This window comes from Cyanistes caeruleus, chromosome 12 (assembly GCF_971803275.1).
Source record: "Cyanistes caeruleus chromosome 12, bCyaCae1.hap1.1, whole genome shotgun sequence".
NCBI lineage: Eukaryota > Metazoa > Chordata > Aves > Passeriformes > Paridae > Cyanistes > Cyanistes caeruleus.
The window spans coordinates 9,051,041-9,070,951 of NC_141712.1; the positions used below are offsets into that span (position 1 = coordinate 9,051,041).

Below are 19,911 nucleotides of genomic sequence, written 5' to 3' on the forward strand. Positions count from 1 at the left end.
AAATGCCACAAGATGGCACTGACTGATTCCGAGGCCCCTCATCCCAGCCAGCCCCGCAGCCCGGGCAGGGCTCTGCCATGGCCGCAGGTGCGCTCTGGGCTACTCAGGGCCTTTTTTACAAACTAGCTGCTGGCCAACTGCACTCAGCTGTTGGTGGTTTGTTTTGATGTGAGTTGTTTTAAGCTGTGGCTGGGAAATGCTATGACTCCTTGACAGTGACATAAAGCTTTTGGATTTAGACAGATTTGATTTCCCAATGTTATGTGCAATTATGTTTAAGGCCTGAGCCAAACCATACAGCAGAATATGAAGCCCAGGCTGCCGAAGTCCACCAAGAGCTGACATTTGTGATTTGTTGCTGAATACGAGGTGAGTTCTTATGGAAAGGCAAAACGCCATAGCTGTGGGACACTCAGAGCTCCACCTTGGCCGCTTCTTTATGGGCCTCTTCCTGCCACCATGCTGGTGAGCCCCACACAGCCACTCCCTTGCCATGGTTCGTAAGCCCCTCCTGTACTTGAGCATTGGACTCTCGTGTCTGGACTCTCCAGGTATCCTCAGTTGGTTCGTAAAATCTCTTCTTCTTTTCCTGTTATAGAAAAGTATCATTCTCTGCTTTTGTCCAAACTGTGCCTTTTAGGCTGGTTGAAGCCTTCTGAAGGGTGCTGCAGTGGCTCAGTTGATTGATGAGTTGTAATAACTATTTTTGAGTTCTTTTGTTGTGACACTGGTTTTGAGTTTCACCCATGTATAATGAATAGCCTAACAAACATAGTATATTATATCATTCCTTTATTAAGTCATTTATTATACAGTAAATTCTTTAACTGAATCAGAAAAGTTTCCAGATAGAACTAATTTACTGTCATGATGGTGTAACATATGGCTCTTACAAGGACTTATTTTCAGCAAATCCATACATTGTAGAACTTGCCCAACACTAAAACAATATTTTTTTCATTTAACAAACTTGTAGTCAAATCTAATCTTTGTTTTGCCTGGGAACTGATTTTTTTTTTTCTGGTTACTGAAAGGGGAAAAAAATTCTCTTTTAAATGACCTTCTCATCTGTGAGAAGATACACATTGGCCAAATGCTGAAATATTACCAAAACTCTGCTTCTTTAAAAGTAAGATTAATCCCACACTTTTTCAAGGTTTAAATCAAACTTTCAGTCAAAAGAAAGTAAGAAATAAAGAATAAATAGCACAGAGAGTACAGACACAGAACAGATGTGTTCCAACATATGTGAACCAACATATCAAAGGCATATTAGTGACATATGGTGTCTGACATGCTTCCACAAATGAATACATACACTGGCTTTGATGACAACCATGCAAATTGTATCTTTCCACATGAACAGTTTATCAGGAACCAGTCAGATTTGTGCCTGCACAGCAACATGTATTTGGATTTCTTGTGGAGGACACACCATGTTGTAACCACAGAGTATGTCAAATCAGGGGAATGTGTGTCAAATCATTTTCCTCCTTGTTTCCACTGAGACCCAGGCTAAGACTTTAAAACATGCAAGCCTCAGCAAGCAGCTCTGCTTGACAATAAGCACCAGCTGGCAGCTGTGCTGCTGCATGGGACTGCATTACAGCTCCAAGAAGAACTCCTCCTTCTGGGACAGAAACCCTGTCCCCAAAAAAAGTGGCAGGGCAGAGCAGGGTACCCTCTAAACCAGCTAGGCAAGACAGAGATAAATTTCAGCCAGCCACACCAGGTTGGTTATTTTCCCTCTGCACTGTAGATTTGCCCTGGCTCCTCCAATCCCTCACCATCTCTTGAGAACACAAAACCCAAGCCCCACCTCTCACCAGTTGTCACAACCCAGTCCTCCTTTGGTGCATTTGCTAAAACCATTCCACACCACATTACTCATGACAAAATAGGACCCCAGGAAGAGCAGAGCCCAAGCACTGCTGCTGCTGAGCTGTTCTCCCAGAGACAGGCAAGCAGAGAGAATTGGACACAGGGCACTTTCTCACAGAGGACTGATATCCTTGGCAGATGGTTGGCAGTTTCAGCACATGGAATGTGAGCATTTCACCATAGGAGAAATACATGTTAAAATTTATTAATATTAGGGGGAGCACAGCTAACATGGGTCTACATGTCAAGGTACTTGAGTCCTGTCTGGACTTCAGCCTGTTTCAATGGAAAAAGTATAATTTCAGGTGCTGGAAGAGTTATGCTGGCCAAAATTTGAGGTGCCAACTCTTGAACTAAGGTTAAGGGAACTTTTAAGATTTTAGCTTTAGAACTCTGTGGCTCAATTTTGCCTATGTTCCTTTCTAGAAAATCATCAGGGGGTAACTGTTCAGTTCAGAGCCTGTAAAAGCAAGAACAGAATAAGCAAAGGTCATACAAAGGTTTACACAAATAGCAGCTGAGGAAGGTCAGGTTGTTGAGACAGACTTTACTGTGCCCACATATCTAAATAAACAAGAACAAAAAAAACCTAAAAAAGCCCCCCACTTACTTAAAATATCTAAATTAGCTCTATAGTTCTCTTCACAAAACAGCTCCAGCTCTAACACTGATACGAGTGGGCAATAGCCTAAATAAATAATTTTCTCCATTAAACAGCTAATGCATTTCTTCGTCAGAATATCCTTGAGTCTATCAGTTAATTCACCATTTTAAACAATTGCCATGGAGGAGAAATGCCAAAGTGTTATTCTTTATCTGGCTATGTTTAGAGCCTTACAGGGTACATGTGCTGGTCTCACTGATGCCTGGACAAGGCTTTCAGCTCATGGCTGGCTCAGATCCTGTCACTTCAGAGAACAGAGAGCAAGCTGTCCTCCCTCCCTGGGGACAAGAGTACATCTGTTCCTCAGGCCAAGATGCTGAAGACAGCTCACCAGTCTTCAGGATAAAAAGGCCAAGCAACTTGGGCTAGCCTAAAGATGCAGGTTTGATTGCAAGAGCTCTGCCTTGACGTTTTCTGTACTTCGGCTCCCAAGCTTACTGCCCTTAAATAGAAATATTGTTGGTGTTTATAGAATTTCCAGGTGATTTTATCAGCCTCTCCTGTATGTTCACTCTGGTATAGGAAAGGGGGAAAAAGTGCAATATATATTGTCTTCTAGTCACTAGTTGGTCCTCCTTTAAGGACTTGTAAGGCATTTTTTGTGTATTGTTTCCCTGCATATGTGAGCAGCTTTACTACTTCATCCCCCTTAGGACCACTTAACAACATCAGCAAAGCAATTAAGTGTAGTTTTCAGGAAAATGCCAGAGGCATTACACTGTCTGGATGGGAGTCTCAACCCAATTATTTTCAGCTAGTTGTGAACTGTGGAAAGTGGACTTTACTTCATTATAACTTCAGTTCCCACTGATTAAAAGTCTAGTATGTTACAGACGGTAAGGAAAAATGAAACAATTAAACTTTCCATCAATAAAATTGCTGCATATTCTTCAACATAGGGGTTTACTTCTCTCCAGAGAAGTGATTAAAATGAACTGATTGAACTATAATTTGATTGACTGAAGAGCTGCAACCCATTGCACTAAAGCTGAAATTCCATCTTATTGCTCTATTTAACTCTGAATATAAAAACTATTGGTGATCTTGCAAAGCCCTTATTGCAGTCAGACAGCTGAAATTTCTTGTTGCTCACAGTCTGCAGCAGGTTCTGGTCTTTCACTGATGTGTCTGCATGATTCACAATGGATAGATGCTGAACAAGACATGGTTACACCTAAGAAATAATATTAACAGACACCGAAGAAATTATATTAATAGAGCTTTAGAAAAAAACAGAAAGGGCCTGTTAAATTATCAGGTATTTCTACCTATTTCATAATCATTTGGGGATTCTAAACACAACCAGACATAAAGTGAACCCAAGAGACTGGAGAAAATAATTGTCAGGTAATATACAGTTGTTGCAGCAAAAATTAGCATATCTCCTGATGAAAAATGCAGCTGGGATGCTCCTTCCTGCTGCAGAGCTGTCTTCAGGAAGATCTGAGGCTGCCAGATGCAGAGGTTTGTAGGTGTGCACAGATATGGATGACTCCTTCATCCCAAGGGATACCAGAGTGCCACACTAGGTCTGCTCTCAAGTAAACTGTGCTGGCTGTGAATTAGGATGCCTGAATTCCAGTGCAAACACTTGTTCTTGGGACTCAGGACAAGCTTTTGTGGTTTGCTTAGACTATGAAGGCTTTGTCTCCACAGATGTAGAATTCTGCTGCTAGAGCTAGGGGCTCCTACGGCACAGTGAGGGCTAATGAACACCGGGTAAGGAACCATGAGCTGCTTGCTCCTGTCAGCAGGCTACCAGGATGTTCTGCTCTACTAAATGCTCAGAATATCATCCACCCTCTGAAACTTAAGTTGAAATACCATTTCCTGTTATAAGGTTATCCCTCTGTTGTATGACATCAGTTTCTTTAGTCCCATCACATATTTTGAAATAAAACACAGTATTTGACACATAGTAACAGGTAAGAATATAGTATCATACTAAATCACAGCAAGAACACATTATATTGGTGATTAAATGTATCAGGTTGGGTAAGATGTGTGGACAAAGATGGGCAACAACTGGCTCAAATATTTAATGCACCTCCTCTGATAGGCAGCTCAAACTATGAATGAATTCAATACATGTTTTCCCACAAAGATCACCAAGAACCAGGGCATGTACTCCTTGACAGTATTTACTACTGAGCTCAGTTTGCTGTGAAACTTTGAACTTCTGGCTGTGCTGATCTACGAGGCTGGCTCATAGCTAATCAGGCCATGGATGTGATTTGTGCCAGCTTCAACCCTTGCATATTGCCAATCCCAGTTTTACAGCAATACCTGACCACAGTCAAGGTCTATTAATCCATTAAGTTCTTTGGTCTTGATATTTACACATAGGACATATCAATTCTTCCTATTTGTTAGCCAAGAGCTACCAGAACTGTACTGGAGTCACTGAGGCAGTATTGATCTGAAAAAATGCTGTCTTCATCCAATTTAGAAGGAACACCTTTGACAAATTATATTTGGCACTTAATGATTGTCTTGCATTATTGGCCTTTTCCTTTGTTTCCTCTTTCCTTTTGATTACCAATTACTATAAATGTTATCCTCTACTCTGCCTCACCAGAAGTAACTTTGAATAAAGATGTGCAGCAACAAGAGCCTTTTAAAGGGAGACAAGAGCAAATACAGAACATCAAATTTATAGGTATCTCTGGAGGCTGCAGAATGTTTGCTGCATTCCCTGAGCTGAGCTTTATGTGCACACAGCAGAGGCACATAGGGTTCCAAACAGTTTAAATGCCTGTTTAATGCCTATTTAATCTTTCTGTTCTTAGACCGATACATTCTCTGAATTATAAGACCTTTGCATCAAAGTTGAAGCAGAAGGTGTTGTGCTTGAAGTAATTTATATCTTATTTTCTTGCAGGACAAGAAAATGGCAAAAAAGAGGAGCCCCAAGTGTGAAACTAGCCTTGAGACTTCTTTAATTCCTTCATGAGAAAGTGGCAGGGATCTTGCAAAGCATTTATTCATCTCTAACAGTGACCCTACATCCAAGGCAGCAAGCAGAGCCTGGAAAGGACTTTTTGTCACACTGACACAAGTCACAAGAAATCTGGGCAGTGTGCAAACAACATCAAGAACAGGGCAGGACCTTCTTCTAAGCCCAGCCTGCCCTGACACATGGAGGAGGAGGAACAGACATCTGGTGACCCAAGCTTAATGTGGTTCCCCAGAGAAGTGTCAGCAAGTGTATGGACAGGAACTGGCAAACAGTTCCACCAGACCATGCTGGCCTGGCACATCATGGAAAAAGTGAAGAATGATTCAAGCTGGATCTGTTTTCTGTACCCATGGGCCTCATTGCAGATGCACGGGAATAACCATATCTACCAAAAAGAACATCATTTTGCTATGGATGCTGCAAATCACACATGTGACTCCTCTCTCCTAACCCTGTTAGGGAGAGGCAACAATTTTCTGTGTGTCAACAAGTTGATTTCAAAATCTCCAATTATACAAATATATATCTGCCAGCAGAATTTTGTTTGGAAAAATCCAGCACTTGAATTACATAGATACCATAACTCCCTATTTTTACAGAAATGTGATTACTGCAATTTCTTCATTAGGGAATAGTTTCACTATTTAAGAAAATGTTATTTAAAGGCGTGGTGTTATCTGTTTATCCCACAGTGTTAACACCCCTGCAAAACATAAGCAAACACTTGAATGCTTTCCTCCTAGCAACCAAGGTCTCTCACATCAGAAAAGCAGCATACTTGTCTTTTTCTGTACCTTGTATTGAGCCAAATACCTAGTTTACAACCCTTTGGCCATTCAATAACCGTCAGATTCTTGGAATATAATTTTAGGTGAAAGTCTAAACCAGTGGCTATGGTCCTAGGGCCAGATTTTCAGGCTTTTGTGTATTCCCTTACTTCTGCAGATGGAAATACTACAAAATTAATCTTAGGAACTAAGCTTCTTTACATTTGATAACCTGCTGCAGGACTTAACTCTTCAAATTACCAGCAGCTTTCACGAAGTACTGAGTTTCTGCAATTCCCACTATGGTGAGTCTAAAACACAGATATTGAGTATTGCCTTGGGATCTCACTCTGTCTTACAAGGCTGGGATAATGGTGCTGTTTTTACTGAAGAAATGGGGGATTTCGGATCTCTTGAAATCTTTGCAGAATACTGGGGACCCAAAAACCCCAAACAAACCAGCAAATACACTGTCAGAATCCTCTCCTTGTCTACTTCCTTCTTTCCTTACATAAGGGTAAGTTCTTCTTTCTTTCTTTTCTTTTCTAAGAGAGACTTATGGTATCCTTTCTAACTCTTTAAGAAAAACAGAGGGGCACCTGAGAAATCTGTCTTCCAAGGAAAAGATGAAAGATATAACTAAGTGAGAGGATGTGTCCTTCTCAACACTGACAGTGTGGTCAAAGAGACAGCTCCCCCTGACTTCTCCCTGAAGAGTTCACAGACAACTGTCCGGAAGAGCGCCCGGGCTCGCCGGCAGCTCTGCTAACAGCAGGAATCACTGCAGCACTCTGGACTGCTGCTGCCGTGTCATTCCAGTGCCTCTGGGGTCACCTGAGTGCATTAAATTAACACTGTTCCCAGGCAAAGCAAAGTGTCTGGGAACAGGATTGTACAGCATAACAATGGGATAGGAGGGGCAGATACACACCTAAATATGAAATGATTCTGACCGACATGACTTAGTGCCAAATGCACGTTCTCACACAGATCTCCCAGCAGATTATGTGTCTCTTCATCACCACTTAACATTTTTATAGCTTATTTCAGTATTTCTGCATTTGTTTCACCCTCAATAATTTATTTATGAGTTTAAGATTATTAAAAATTTGAAGCTTCATTACAAACTATCCTGGGGGAATCTCACCTGCCTCATCCTACTACATTATTATTACCAAGTGTCTAATTTATATTTAATCAGACATCAATCGAACATCAATAAAATAATAATGAATTAATAAGCTGTATCTTCCTAGGAATACTAGTAGCTTAAGTATGTAAGCAAAGGCAGTGCACTGTCTGTGGGTCAGCTATCAAATCTCTCAGACTATTTGACATAACAATTTAGTATTTAGAATATAATAATAAGCCATAAGAAGAATTAATTGCTGTGGTCTTCAGCCAATTCTTGCCATAATTATGACCCATACCAACCTGTGAATCTGAGCTGAGAAGTAACCTAGAGCTCCATGTAAGACAGTCATTTCCAAACACTGTAAATGCCTACGGGACTCCATGTTTCCACAAAATGAAATGACAAAAGAATTTCAGCTTGGGTAAATGCATAATTTTTCACTTTAACATGACCTCTTAAACTGAAATTATTTATTTCTCTACACAGAAAAATCAAAAAAATTTGTTGGTTTTTTTTTTAAAATTAATATGACATCTACCTATGAACATTAAAACAGCATAGTTCAACACTGCTGGTCAGGTGTTCTGTTTTAACAAAACATCAACCCAAAAAACAAGCTTTGGCAAATCCTTCTCTGCAGACAGAAGCAGCATTATTTCAGCCTGGGGAATTGCAGTAAAGACCTTACTCCTCTCCCACCCTATGGCTCTACAGTGATTGTCATCCCTAATTAGTGATGAATATCACTAATTGGGGACTACTTCCATGTGCACTTCTAAGGCCCCTCCCTCTGCTAAGCCTTAAAGTCAAAATTTTCATTCTGGATCTTTTTGTTTCTTCAATTTCCTACTATGTACTTTTCTTTATGGTTCAGATTTTATCAGGGATTGAAAAAGAGCCCTAGATGCAAAAGATATCCATGTTGTCAGTATTCTTCTCTGTCCCAGTCCACTAAGAATCACTTAACTCTCTTCAAAATTATCCCACTGAAGTCAGGGGAACTGTTGCAGCCCCTCACTTCATCAGGATTTACATAAGGGCTTTAAATTCCCATCTGTGGAACTGAAGCCAAAAGACAATATTATCCTTCTAAGACAGTCTGATATTTTTTAATATTCATTGACTCTCCTTTTCATCCACAACACATTTGTCTTTTTTAGCTGCTTGGGTCCACTCTGGCTGTCTGTATAACCCAAGCAAGGATTGTAAGGCCAAGTGTCCTCAGGCATGCAGCATGGGCTCGTGCAAAATTACAGTCCCATGGAAATCTCAATGCCACTTGAGACACCAAGAAGTCCACCAAGAAGTGCTATCCAAATCTAATATGAAGAGGTTCCAGTTTAACATTTAAAATTTTATTAAGAGCTAAAGGGGGCATCAGACATTCTGGTCTAATCTCTTATATGAGATTTTTACTAAGTTACTTCTGCATCAATCCCCACAACTCCTGTTTGAGTAAAACACATCCTATTGAAATACTTCCAGTGTTAATCTGTAAATGGAAATCCATAGTCTTGGTGGCTTACACTAGCATTTATTCCTCCCCTTCTCAACTGAATTGTCAGGCCATCAGTCCCACTCACTGACTTGTCCTTCCCTCCTTGCAGGCCTTTGGCAGCCCATGTTTTGGTCCCAGGGATGCTGGTACATCACCACCTGAATGAGCTGGACTCAAAGTATGGGCAGTCCCACCACTCAGAAATGTAAAAGCCATTGCTTGCTTATGTTTCATCCTTGGCCAGTCTCTTTACCACAAGGGATTCATCAAAGCTCAGAATCAAGGACATCTCTGTTTTTCCTGAGCAGACCCAAATACGCTCATTTTTGGGACACTCTCATAGGGAAATGATGACTAGTTTAACATAGAGAGCACCTTCCCACACCTCTAAGAAATGGTTATAATTTTTGGACAACCCACTTACTGGATTTCAGATTTTCTGCCATGTAACCACAGTCAAATTTGAAAAAAAAAAAATGCCACTCACCTCTTTTTAAAAATCTTCCACCATGGACTAGTTTCACTGCTCTCATTCAATCAAACCACTTACTGACTTGACAGATCTTTCTCATGAGTAAGAAAGAATAAAGGTCTTCCATTTCTGGATGTGCTTTGCAATGGATCCTGTGAAAATCAAGGTAAATAATGTACACTAATTCATCTTTACTGAGCACAAAAATAATCCCCCAGAATGACAGCTATTGGTTTGTATCCAGTGAGTGCTGTATAACCCCTTCTGTAAACTCAGCAATGAGTACTGATCAGTCTCTTACTCCTTTCTTACTCTCTAGTGTGAGAGACCCTTAATTATGGCTACATTAATAATGGCTTCAGAGAACCCTGCACGGCTCAGGCTGCATTCTCTTCTGGACATCAAAGACAGTGTTAAAACCCTGCCTGGAAAAACTCCTCTGCTGATGTTCATCCCAACCAAGGAAAGCTCAGTTCTAGACAGAAAGCACATACTTCAAGCTCACTTCCTCCTACTCCTGGATGATAAGGCAGCCTGAAAAAATTGATACACCATTGAAAAGGGAAATATTTACGCCTGAAAACACTGAGACAATAGAAAACTCCATTAACCTCTGAAAAGCTACTAGAGACTTCGGGTATCTTACCCAGGCCTCTAGATCCTGAAGAGTTCACCCATCTTTAGTAAGACCCTGACTGACAGTTTGTGACACAGTAACACAAAAACAGTATCACAAATTCTGATGGTGTAACAGAAAATTGAACTAGAAACCCCCACTAAGGCCCTGTATCAGCAGCATCTATCACTGCACCACAGCAGCAACATTTTAATTCTGTATGTGTAGCATTTTTGGGCACCCTTCAGGTATAAACATGCTGTTTCAGTCAGCTGGGGGGATGTCTACACAAGTCCCCAGCGAGGGAAAACAGGGAAGAATCATGATTCAGGTTTGCACCAAACAATGAATAATTCATAAACCTTCTACATGTAGGTAACATGTAATTCTTATATAGATAGCAATTACTAGAAAATTAATGTAACTGCCTCTCGAGAGAATGACTGGAAAACACCATTATCCTCTGCAGGTATGCACATGCAAGCTTAAAGCTAAGTCAATGTAACAGGTGACACATCTTGTGATAAATTATTTGGTTTAAACTTGTTTTGGAATATGTAGCAACTTATTGATAGCCAACATCTTACAGTACTGCCTATGTGGAAAGCAATGCCTGTCAAATTATCAGTTCCTAATAAAGCTCTGTGCTTCTAAGTATTACTGTTGATGCTGCTCTTGATTTAGATTCAGCTAATTTTTGTCTAGACTCAGCACTGTGGCTCATCCATGTTTCTCCATTTCCCTGAGGATTTGGAAATACAAATTTTGACTTGATGAGCCTATTAAAAAATCAGGAAATGCATATGCAGCACTGCCCTTGTCTGTCCATGAAACTAATCCAGGATACTATAAAGGCACATATGTGTACCTAAAGTCCTGGCCCCAAGATGAACACTGTGTTACCTACAAGCAAATTACACTGTCCTAAAACAACACTGTCAAGGTGCACTACCATACTCAAGTAAGCCTGGATGTGCCATGCAGGATAAAATTTTTTAGAAAAACCACATCTGTAAAGGTAAGTTTCTTCAGAATTTCACAGCCACATGGTGATGCTGCAAAAACAAGCAAAATCAAACAGCTCTCTGTCAAAACTTAAGACTGTTCCATACCCATATAATAATCACACAGCACACTTCATTGTCAGGAGCTGCTGTAAGCAACATGATTCTCAGTTAAAACCTTAGCAGCAACAATTCTTTGTGCATTTTTGCCCTTCCAAATGTCTTTTAACCAACACCATGTTCAGTACTCTGTAAGCCATGATCCTCAGCTGTGGGAGCTTAGCAGTTTGCCACTCATTTAGTCAGCTCTGGGCATTGCTAAAGAACAGGTCTCATGTAATTCCGAGTTCAAAAAAGTCTTCTGAAAAAGGATATTTAAGGTATTTATGATCCTTTTTGCAGTTTAAATCCTGTATAATATTTTTGATGGAGCTTTTTGACTTCAAAAACCCACAGTTTAAACTAAGGTCTAAAAGAACACCTCTGATTTGCCACAGAAATCAATCTTCTGCTGTCCAATACCATTCTTAATGAAAGAGACAATTCAGAAACCTACAGGAACCTGCTTTATTGATTCGTTCACAAGTCACTAAAGCCTGTGCCTCTGTTCCCTCCAATAAACCTAACCACACAGTGCTTCTCATGCACTGAATTACAGGGAAAGACGATGACCCCAGATCTGTTCTGCTGGAAGCCCAGTGAGACTAAACACGCCCAATAAATGTAAACACAGCACAGCACTAAGTTAATGGCAAATGTGTGTAGGAGACAGAGACTTCTATTTCCTCATTATTATTCCTTCAGCTGAGCCTCTGCCTTCTTTGTAATTTATTTACCCGGGGCAGTTGTGCCCAGATGCATACCTGTTTCTTCATGGAGGTCCTTGTTTTTCTCAATTTTGTAGATGGATTAAAGGAGGATGAGGCCAACCTACATGTGTGAGGTCACACAGTGACCTGTAATCTGCACTGCACCAGATGCCCACATTCATTCAGGTTCAACACCTAGTTCAGCATAAACCTGGAATGTTGCTGCATTGCACTGGATATTTTATAAATAAGTCTTTCAATAACCTCCCTCACTTCTTATGAAAGCAATAAGAAGCAGTAAGAACAGTAGAGCCTATATTGGGTGAGCTTTCCTATTAAATTCCTCTAATGCATCTCAGCTGTGACCTGTAGTAATTTGGGTAATCTGATAAAGCTGAGTGCCCTGTAAGAATTCAGGATACACTGTCTACCTGCAAGACAGAAGCACAAGGGAGCAGCGAGATACCAGGTATCATCCAGCAGTCAGAACAAGAGTGAACTTAAAAAATAGGTGTTAGAAAATACAGGTGTCAAGTTATCAAGAAAATATGCTGTGCACAGTCTTACTGGTACTTTCAAATATCACCAATTCAACATTTGTTTCCAATTCAAAACATTGCATTTACGTGTCCTGCTTAAAGGAATATGTTGCACACAGATTTAGCATCAGGTTTTATGGTAACTACAGTTAATCCAATTATGCCAGTAGAATCACCTTGAAGTATGGCATTTTTTCAGGTTCACCCAGGTTTTGCTAGAAATCCAAATAGTCTTTTGCATTCTACCTTATGACACAACAGATCTTAGGGAGCTCATTTCTCTTATATCACTCCAATATCCTTCTCCCTTTACATATGCTTTTGATAAGTGTGCACAGACCCAGTCAAGAATAACACTCTTTACTGCAAAACTTACCTGTCACCTGCTTTAGAACTTAGTGAGTTTAGTAATTCTAGTGAAGAATGGTTTCAGAAAGCAGCCTCTGCTGTTAACTGGATAAATAAGGTAAAAAACCATTTAGTGGTGTGTAGAGGAATTGAATTATTTTATTATGCTCTTTAATATTTCCCCTAATTCTAAAATCAGCCAAAACTCCAGGAAAAAAATCACTTTTCCTTTAGAATTGCCTCTCAGCAGGGTAGTGGGCACAAGTTATCGCTCTATGCCATACTGTATGTTCAAAGCCATCAGCATTCAATGTGCTAAGAAGTGACATTGAATCCCACAATCAAAAATAAAAATGAAAGTTTCAAAAAGATTTTAGAATTTAAATTAATATAAATAGCTGCTTTGAAGATGGAAAACATTTTACAGATTTACATTTTGGTCTGTTTTGTATGGAAAAACAGATAAAAATATGTTTTTAAAAGGAGCAATATGATTTTCAGTTTAACACTTTCCATAATTAGATTGTAAGAAATCCTAGGAGCCACAGAAAGAATTATTTATATTCACTGTACAGAGAGCTTATGTTTTGCTTCTGCTTATTACTTGAGCTTCTGAAAAGTATCTTATTTTATAACCTTAACAACCATTAATGTAAGCCACAAGCTTTTTGCAAATGTACATTTCCACTATCACCTTTCCCAAGTATGAGGATTCAAAGAAATCAGGGCACTATCATTGTTTAGTCAAGAGACTCAGAAGGTTTATCAAAGGGTTTTTTCTTTCCTTTTGAAAGACACAACATGTTGCCAAAGAATTCATACAAACTTAGAATTAAAAATGTTACAAAAAGTGCTCTGAAAGGAAAATTAATTGGAAGGATTCATACTCTAACACCGCTTGCTGTCACTTTGCTCTTAATGACTGAAGTGTTTTTATAGCTTTCTGTGTTCTTCCTTAGTGCTGTATAATTTGATTTCCAAATCCCCTGAGAGCTCTGTGACAAACCTGCAGGGTGTTTCCAGGAGCTAAAGGTCAGAGCTGAGGACAATGGGCATGGAGTGTGCAGAAGACAAATCTCAGAATCTCTTGCTTCAAATCTGTCACTGACGCAGAAACCAGGGTCAGGAAAGCACAAAGAGAAGTCTCTCAAAGGAAAAATCAGCCATGGTGGCAACTTCCTAAGGAAAAATCAACTTTGGTGGGAACCTCTTTAAGATGATAGTGTAATTGCCAGCAGAATCCAAGTGACATTCCTTAAAACAAAGGAAGAAGGCAACTTTCCCAGAGATCTGCTGCATGGAAGCCAAACAAGCTGCCAAATTTCTTGAACAAAAATCATATACTGGGAAGCCCAAACTGACTCGCACACTTGTCTCATGTGTAACACTCAGAATTTAGGGAAATCCTCCTGTGCTCTATTCCTGGACTCCTTCCCTCCCCATCCTCCAAGGAAGTCTTTCCTCAGCCAGTTCTCCTCCCCTGCCCTCACACCAGCCTCTAGTCTTTGGCCAAAAGATATTGCTCTTTTGGGCTAGACACCATATGACCTGCTCTGCTGGCTGGCCCCACTGCTGTTAAATCAATGCCACCAATCTCTATCTTAGGGTTCCTAACAATCTTATTATCTTTTTTATTGTTTAATTAACATAATCACTTCTTAAGAACAACTGTAATACTAGTTAGGGGAACAGGTGCTGTAACTAGTAAAAAGTCTATAAAGAGAAAAATCAATATCCCACCAGATGTATGTAGAGGATGTACCTTTCAACATCACAAATTCCCTTTTGGGAACCTGAAAGAATCCTCTGCTGCTTCTGCATTATGTGCCTCAGTTTTAATTCACTTCTTATTCTTTGCTTAATCAAGTTCATTTGTAGCATAAATGTGAGCACCATTATGCTAATTTCTGCACAAGACATGCAAATATATAAACATTTGTGTGCCAAATTAAGGTTCTGTCTATAATGTTATGCCCCTATTTACTATCTATATTTTATGTCTCATGTATTTCTAAACATTTAAATTTATATCAGTGCTGTCACATATCTGCAAGCAGGGACAGTTTTATGAGCACTAAAAAAGCTGCAACACACAGACACTAAATACTAATGACATAAATGGTATCCACTAATGGTCTCTATTTTTATTACAATGCAAAACTTCAATACATTGCAATTACCATTGCTCTAAGGCTGAGCCATACACACTGTATAACGCTAACTTCCATCTCTATAGCATAAAAATGACATTATTTGTTGTTCAGCCCTGTACTGCAGATGTTGACTGAATGCTCAAGTCAGCAGTTGGAACTAAAATTCACTCTATTTACAAAGTCTTACTGTTAACTAATACCCTAAATTGTCAGATATGCCAATGCATTAGACATTTTTCAAAGCCTGCTGCACTAATAGCATGTAGGTGTAGCACATGTCTTGTTGTACCTGTCAACAGCCCAGGAACTTTGCAAAGGTAAAGCATGTCAAAAAAGGGAATTATCTTCTTATGCTTCTGTGTTAAAAAAAAAATCTTCAGTGAACAGTTTTTCTAAAATATTGCTATACAAAAGTGCATTCAACAGAGCTTGTAACTGGGTTTCTTTTTCACCTTGTAAATGTTAAATTTTAAATTTCTCATTCATAATTTCAAATGTCTCCTTTTACTTCATCTACCAAAGTGACTAAAGCTTCCTCTTAGAACTTTGAGGCGGTGGAAATCTCAAGGTTCATAGAGCTGGATGAAAACAAGTGCATTGCAAAATCTCTCCTATATGAGTCAGGGGTGGAGGGGTAAATTTCCTTTCATCAATGTATTTTGCTTGCCAGAAACTTTCACCAAAATAAAGGAGAGCTAAGTTCATCTTCAGACTTTCTCAAGCTGGTTCATCTCACATAAAACAAGTGCAGTTAGATTCCCTCCCATTGACTTCAAGAATAACCTCCAGAAAGCTGAAAGTTTTGTTTGAAACAGGAGACATTTTTCCTATTTCCATGCAGCTGGGAAGTCATTTACACAAGGAAAACACTGGAGACAAAGTAGGTGTCAGACTGGGTAGCATTTTACATGCATTTTCTGACACAAGGCAGACAACAGAAACGTGCACACAAAATATTCCCTTTCAAGGGCTGGCTAGTGTGAACAGCAAAATCGAGGAGACATTAGTGTAATTATTACAGAGTCACCAAATATTCCTTGTCCTTAGAAACACAGTCCAATTATCACTCAATTTTAAGCATGGAAAATCATTCCACCTGAAAGCAGTACTTTCTTTAAATTATCTCACTCAGCTTGCAAAACCTAAACTCTCACAACTGACTAGAGAAGAGCACATGATGTAAAATGCATAGAATAATTATACCTAAATCTTACAACTGGGAATACTGACATACAATTACTTTTTTTCTTCTTCCTTTCTCTGCCAAGAATCTTGAACGAGGCAAGCGCTCTCTAATGCAATCTGAACCCACTTCAGTGTCCTAATATTTTGACTAAATAGGTTTTATAAAGGATCCCAGTTAACTACCTCTGTTGAACAATTGTAACAATAAAATATTGCAACTGAAAATCAAATGGCAGTTTTAATTTCAGAATCCAGGATTTCCCAAAAGAACAAATGCATTACTTTAAACAGTTGTAGGAAAACATAGCTTTTCTAAATAAGTAAAATATGCTATGCATTTTCAATGCATTTCAATCAGGCTTTAAAATAATAATTTTAACATAATAGCTCATTTTTTGAAATTCAAAATGTTCAGGGGTGAGCAATTTTTAATCCTCTCTACACATCTTAAACCAGACTAAGCTCACTAAAACAAAAATGAAAATATTTGAGTACATGAAAAACATTTTTCTTTAATTATTTCTCCGTTTTTCTTGGGGAAACTGTTGGGTAACTGCAACCAATTTTGAGGAGCACTTTGGACCTTTTGAAATTCCATCTTTGACAACCTGCATTGTTCACTGTAATTCTTTCTCCTTGCTTAACAATCACATTATAACAAAGGATGAAGTGAGCTCTTTATAGTAAGACCTTGGACAAAATCTGAGGGTATTAACTTGAAAGAAAATGTTAACTGTGTTTCAGTTTTTAAATGTAATGCCCCCCTAGAAAAGTAGCAACAGGTCATGGGTTGGCTAATGCCAAAACCAAGTGCCTGACCCATTTTTTTCTGTGTGGTTTTTGCTTTTTAGTGTGGTTTATTTGGTTGGTTTTCTTTAGTTTCATTCCCCCTTACTTTGTTTTCCCAAGTTTGCACTCATAACTTTCAAAGCCCAATGTCATTCCCCTAACAGACCACATTGATGAGGTGCCTAATTAAGAAAGCAGCTGCCCTAAAAACTCTGTAATATCAAGGAGAGAGAATGAGACACCTGCAGAGTCCAAGTCAGGTGTCTCTACTCGACAGCTCCCGAGCTCTTAATGCAGGTGTCTCAGGACAGCAGAGTTACAGGGTCTGAAACCAACCCATGAGCCATATAGGGAGTTCTGTTCCAGCCTAAAATGTGTGCCCATGAGGGCACAGGAAGAGAACACAGGTAAGAGCACAGCTGCTGCCCAGAATCCAACTTACAAAGCTCTCCGTGGATAGCAGAGGCATTCCCAGAGCAGTACCAGTGGGGTTCTGAGCTCACAGACTTGGCAGCTGCCTCTGGGCACTTCTTCCATCCTGTTGCGCCACTCTCTCCTACAGTAAAAAAAAACATAAGCTCTTGTGGAACTTATCTCTACCTGGGTACACACAGTGAAAACATTCTCCTTCACTGAAACAATAAAAAACCATGGAAAACAATAAGAGGCTTTCCATCCACTTCAGTGGATGGTCAATTGAGCCCTAAAGTAAAAGACTCCTGGCCCTGTTCCCTGCATGGAGTATTTGGCTATAGTTTTGTTTTAAACTGTAAAGGCACTCTAGGAAGGATGGCTGTCTGTATCTGCATTCCTTTCAAAGGGAATGAGGTGGAGTATTTACACCCAAGGCAAAGGTGTTTCTTCCAATTATAACAATACAATGAAACATCTTTAATACCTGGAAGCTTTAGACTTCTGCCTTGTAACCATGCAGATGAATAGCTTCAACCTTTGCAAGAAATTGCAGTATGAATGTCTGTTTTATTCCACAGTTGTGTCTGAGCAGACTATTAATAGAATACTGATAAATGCTACAATAGCTATTCTTTTTCCTCCCCTCTTGCTTTTATGCTATCGTCAATACCTATCCTTCCCCTGGTGCTGTCAGCTGATGCCTGTCTCATAACTCTTGGGGTAACAGCATTAGGTGAAAAAGAAATTAAGTTCAAATAAAACTGCCAGGTAGAATCAACATTATGAGATTATGGACTGAATTGTTTTCTGAAGAGGCACACATGTGCAGCATTATACCACTAATGACCTACAAAGAACTTACATATTAAAATTCAATTATTATAATATTATTTAAGAGAAGGGGGAAGATACTAAAGCTGAATTTGTTTATTTTTCTAGGACTTCTATTTTTAATGGCAAGTAATAACTACATCTTCCCTATACATCTCCTTGGGACCACGTAGGTAGTACCACACCACGTTCACACAAAACCAAAAGGTGTTATGAAGTCTCAGTAAAATGTGCATGTGGCTGGTAGGGCGCCTACCCAGGCCTTTGCCAATCTGTGCCATTCTAGGGCACATGGCTACATTTGTACAATTCTCTTGTTTGTGTTCACTCTTGTGCAATAAATCTAAAAAGATAGGGAGCTGCCACTGTTGGTCCTGTGAATAAAAATAAATCAGTGAGATTATGGTGAAGAACACACAATATAAAGACTACACAATAATTATGAAGAAACCAAAACATTTGGATTTCTTGAAAATACTTGCAAGACAGGCAGCTAAAAATAAATGTCTATTTGATTACAATACCAACAGCCTCAAATTATCAGTATAGCATGCAAATAAGTGAAGTTGTTTACCATCTAACAGCAGTGTTATCCATGCTGATGTTTGTGTCACATATTCTAGAATCACACTCAGATCCTTCATCTGGACTGCAGCAACTGCTCTTGCTGTCAGAAGCAACCAGCTCCTGAAATGGATCTTTCAAGGAAGCCAAATAATGAAGTGCCATGGAGAACAAATGTATTTTTTGCTCCCTGAAGCAACGTCTTCAGTGAGTTAGAGGAAACAGCTCTGTCCCAGAGAAGCCTCTAAGGCTGCAACTGATGTTTCATCTGCTTTGAAAATTTGTATTTTCCAGAATTCTCAGACTATTAAGATTAAAGCAATAAAAAAAAAAAAAAAAACCAAGAAAAAAACCACATGTAAAAGAAACTAAGAGAAATTAAAATATCTTTTTTTTTCTCATAAATGCCTGAATAAAGTTGGGAAGAATGAGAAACACCTAGATGTTTGTCCAGTCTGAACACAATCCCAGCCAGCAACAAAAGGCTCTGCACATCCACAGCTAAAACAGTTCTACTAAGTAGCAAATATTTAAGATCATGGTGGCAAGTACTGTAGAAACATGCATGCATACATTTTAGGAATACCTAATATTTGCTCATGGCTGGAAAGCCATTTTAGTGAAGACAAAAAATCTTGTAAAAATGCTTTAATAAAATGAACAAGGAAACAACAAATCTAGTATGAGTGAAGTGAGATAATCACAGAAAATAAATTATGTGCTGTTTTCAGGAAACCTGAGTCAGCTGTGGCTCAGATAGTTGGAAATCTGGATTTCCAACAACAGATATCAGAGGAAATCCCGAGTGTGTACCCACCAAATGAAAACTTGACTAGTGGGAATTTCAGTTCACAAAGGAACAGACTGGACCCTATAACTGTAATGAAACTATTATGAGACTGGAAAAAAAAATTTTGCAATGTTAATGCCTGAATGCCAGTGAATGCAGAAAGTGTAGGAAATTATAAGGATGCAGTAATCATGGTGAAACATATCAAAAGAAGAAAGGACTTCTAAGTATATCTGGGAAGGCAGGTAAAATGGACAGAGGGTACCTAAAATGGGCTGATGGGAAAGAGGGACTGGCAAGACACAGAAGAAACAAAAAGAAGTGGAAACCTCTATCAAAAGATTATTTTAAAATATATCTTATTGTTTATAAAATGCAAGGATTTCTCTTCAGCTGGGTTTTTTGTGTACTTATTTGCAGTTTTAGAGACTGTCAGTTTTGGAGATTACATCTTATGCATATTAGTCTTCCAACATATTGAAACTTTTTGACC

The 19,911-nt window shown here is 39.2% G+C and overlaps 1 protein-coding gene and 1 long non-coding RNA gene across 3 annotated transcripts in view; one reads left to right on the plus strand and one right to left on the minus strand.

The window, feature by feature from the left end:
- LOC111934629 (uncharacterized) overlaps positions 1 to 6,755 on the plus strand; it is a 207,760-nt gene extending 201,005 nt beyond the window's left edge. The window contains exons 12-13 of the long non-coding RNA XR_015275237.1: positions 281 to 369; positions 5,427 to 6,755. This is a non-coding gene — a long non-coding RNA (uncharacterized LOC111934629). The remainder of the gene's footprint in view (positions 1 to 280; positions 370 to 5,426) is intronic.
- Positions 776 to 19,911, minus strand: part of LOC147650840 (uncharacterized) — a 30,945-nt gene continuing 11,809 nt past the window's right edge. The window contains exons 3-5 of one of the 2 annotated variants that reach the window (XM_086847151.1): positions 17,262 to 17,375; positions 9,392 to 9,528; positions 776 to 3,719 (exon numbers count right to left, since the gene is read on the minus strand). In XM_086847151.1, coding sequence (XP_086703277.1) covers positions 9,438 to 9,528; positions 17,262 to 17,375 — 205 coding nt within the window. In that variant the 3' untranslated portion in view covers positions 776 to 3,719; positions 9,392 to 9,437. Of the gene's footprint in view, positions 3,720 to 9,391; positions 9,529 to 14,816; positions 17,376 to 19,911 lie in introns of those variants that run through there. The other variant, XM_086847152.1, reaches the window with a different exon arrangement.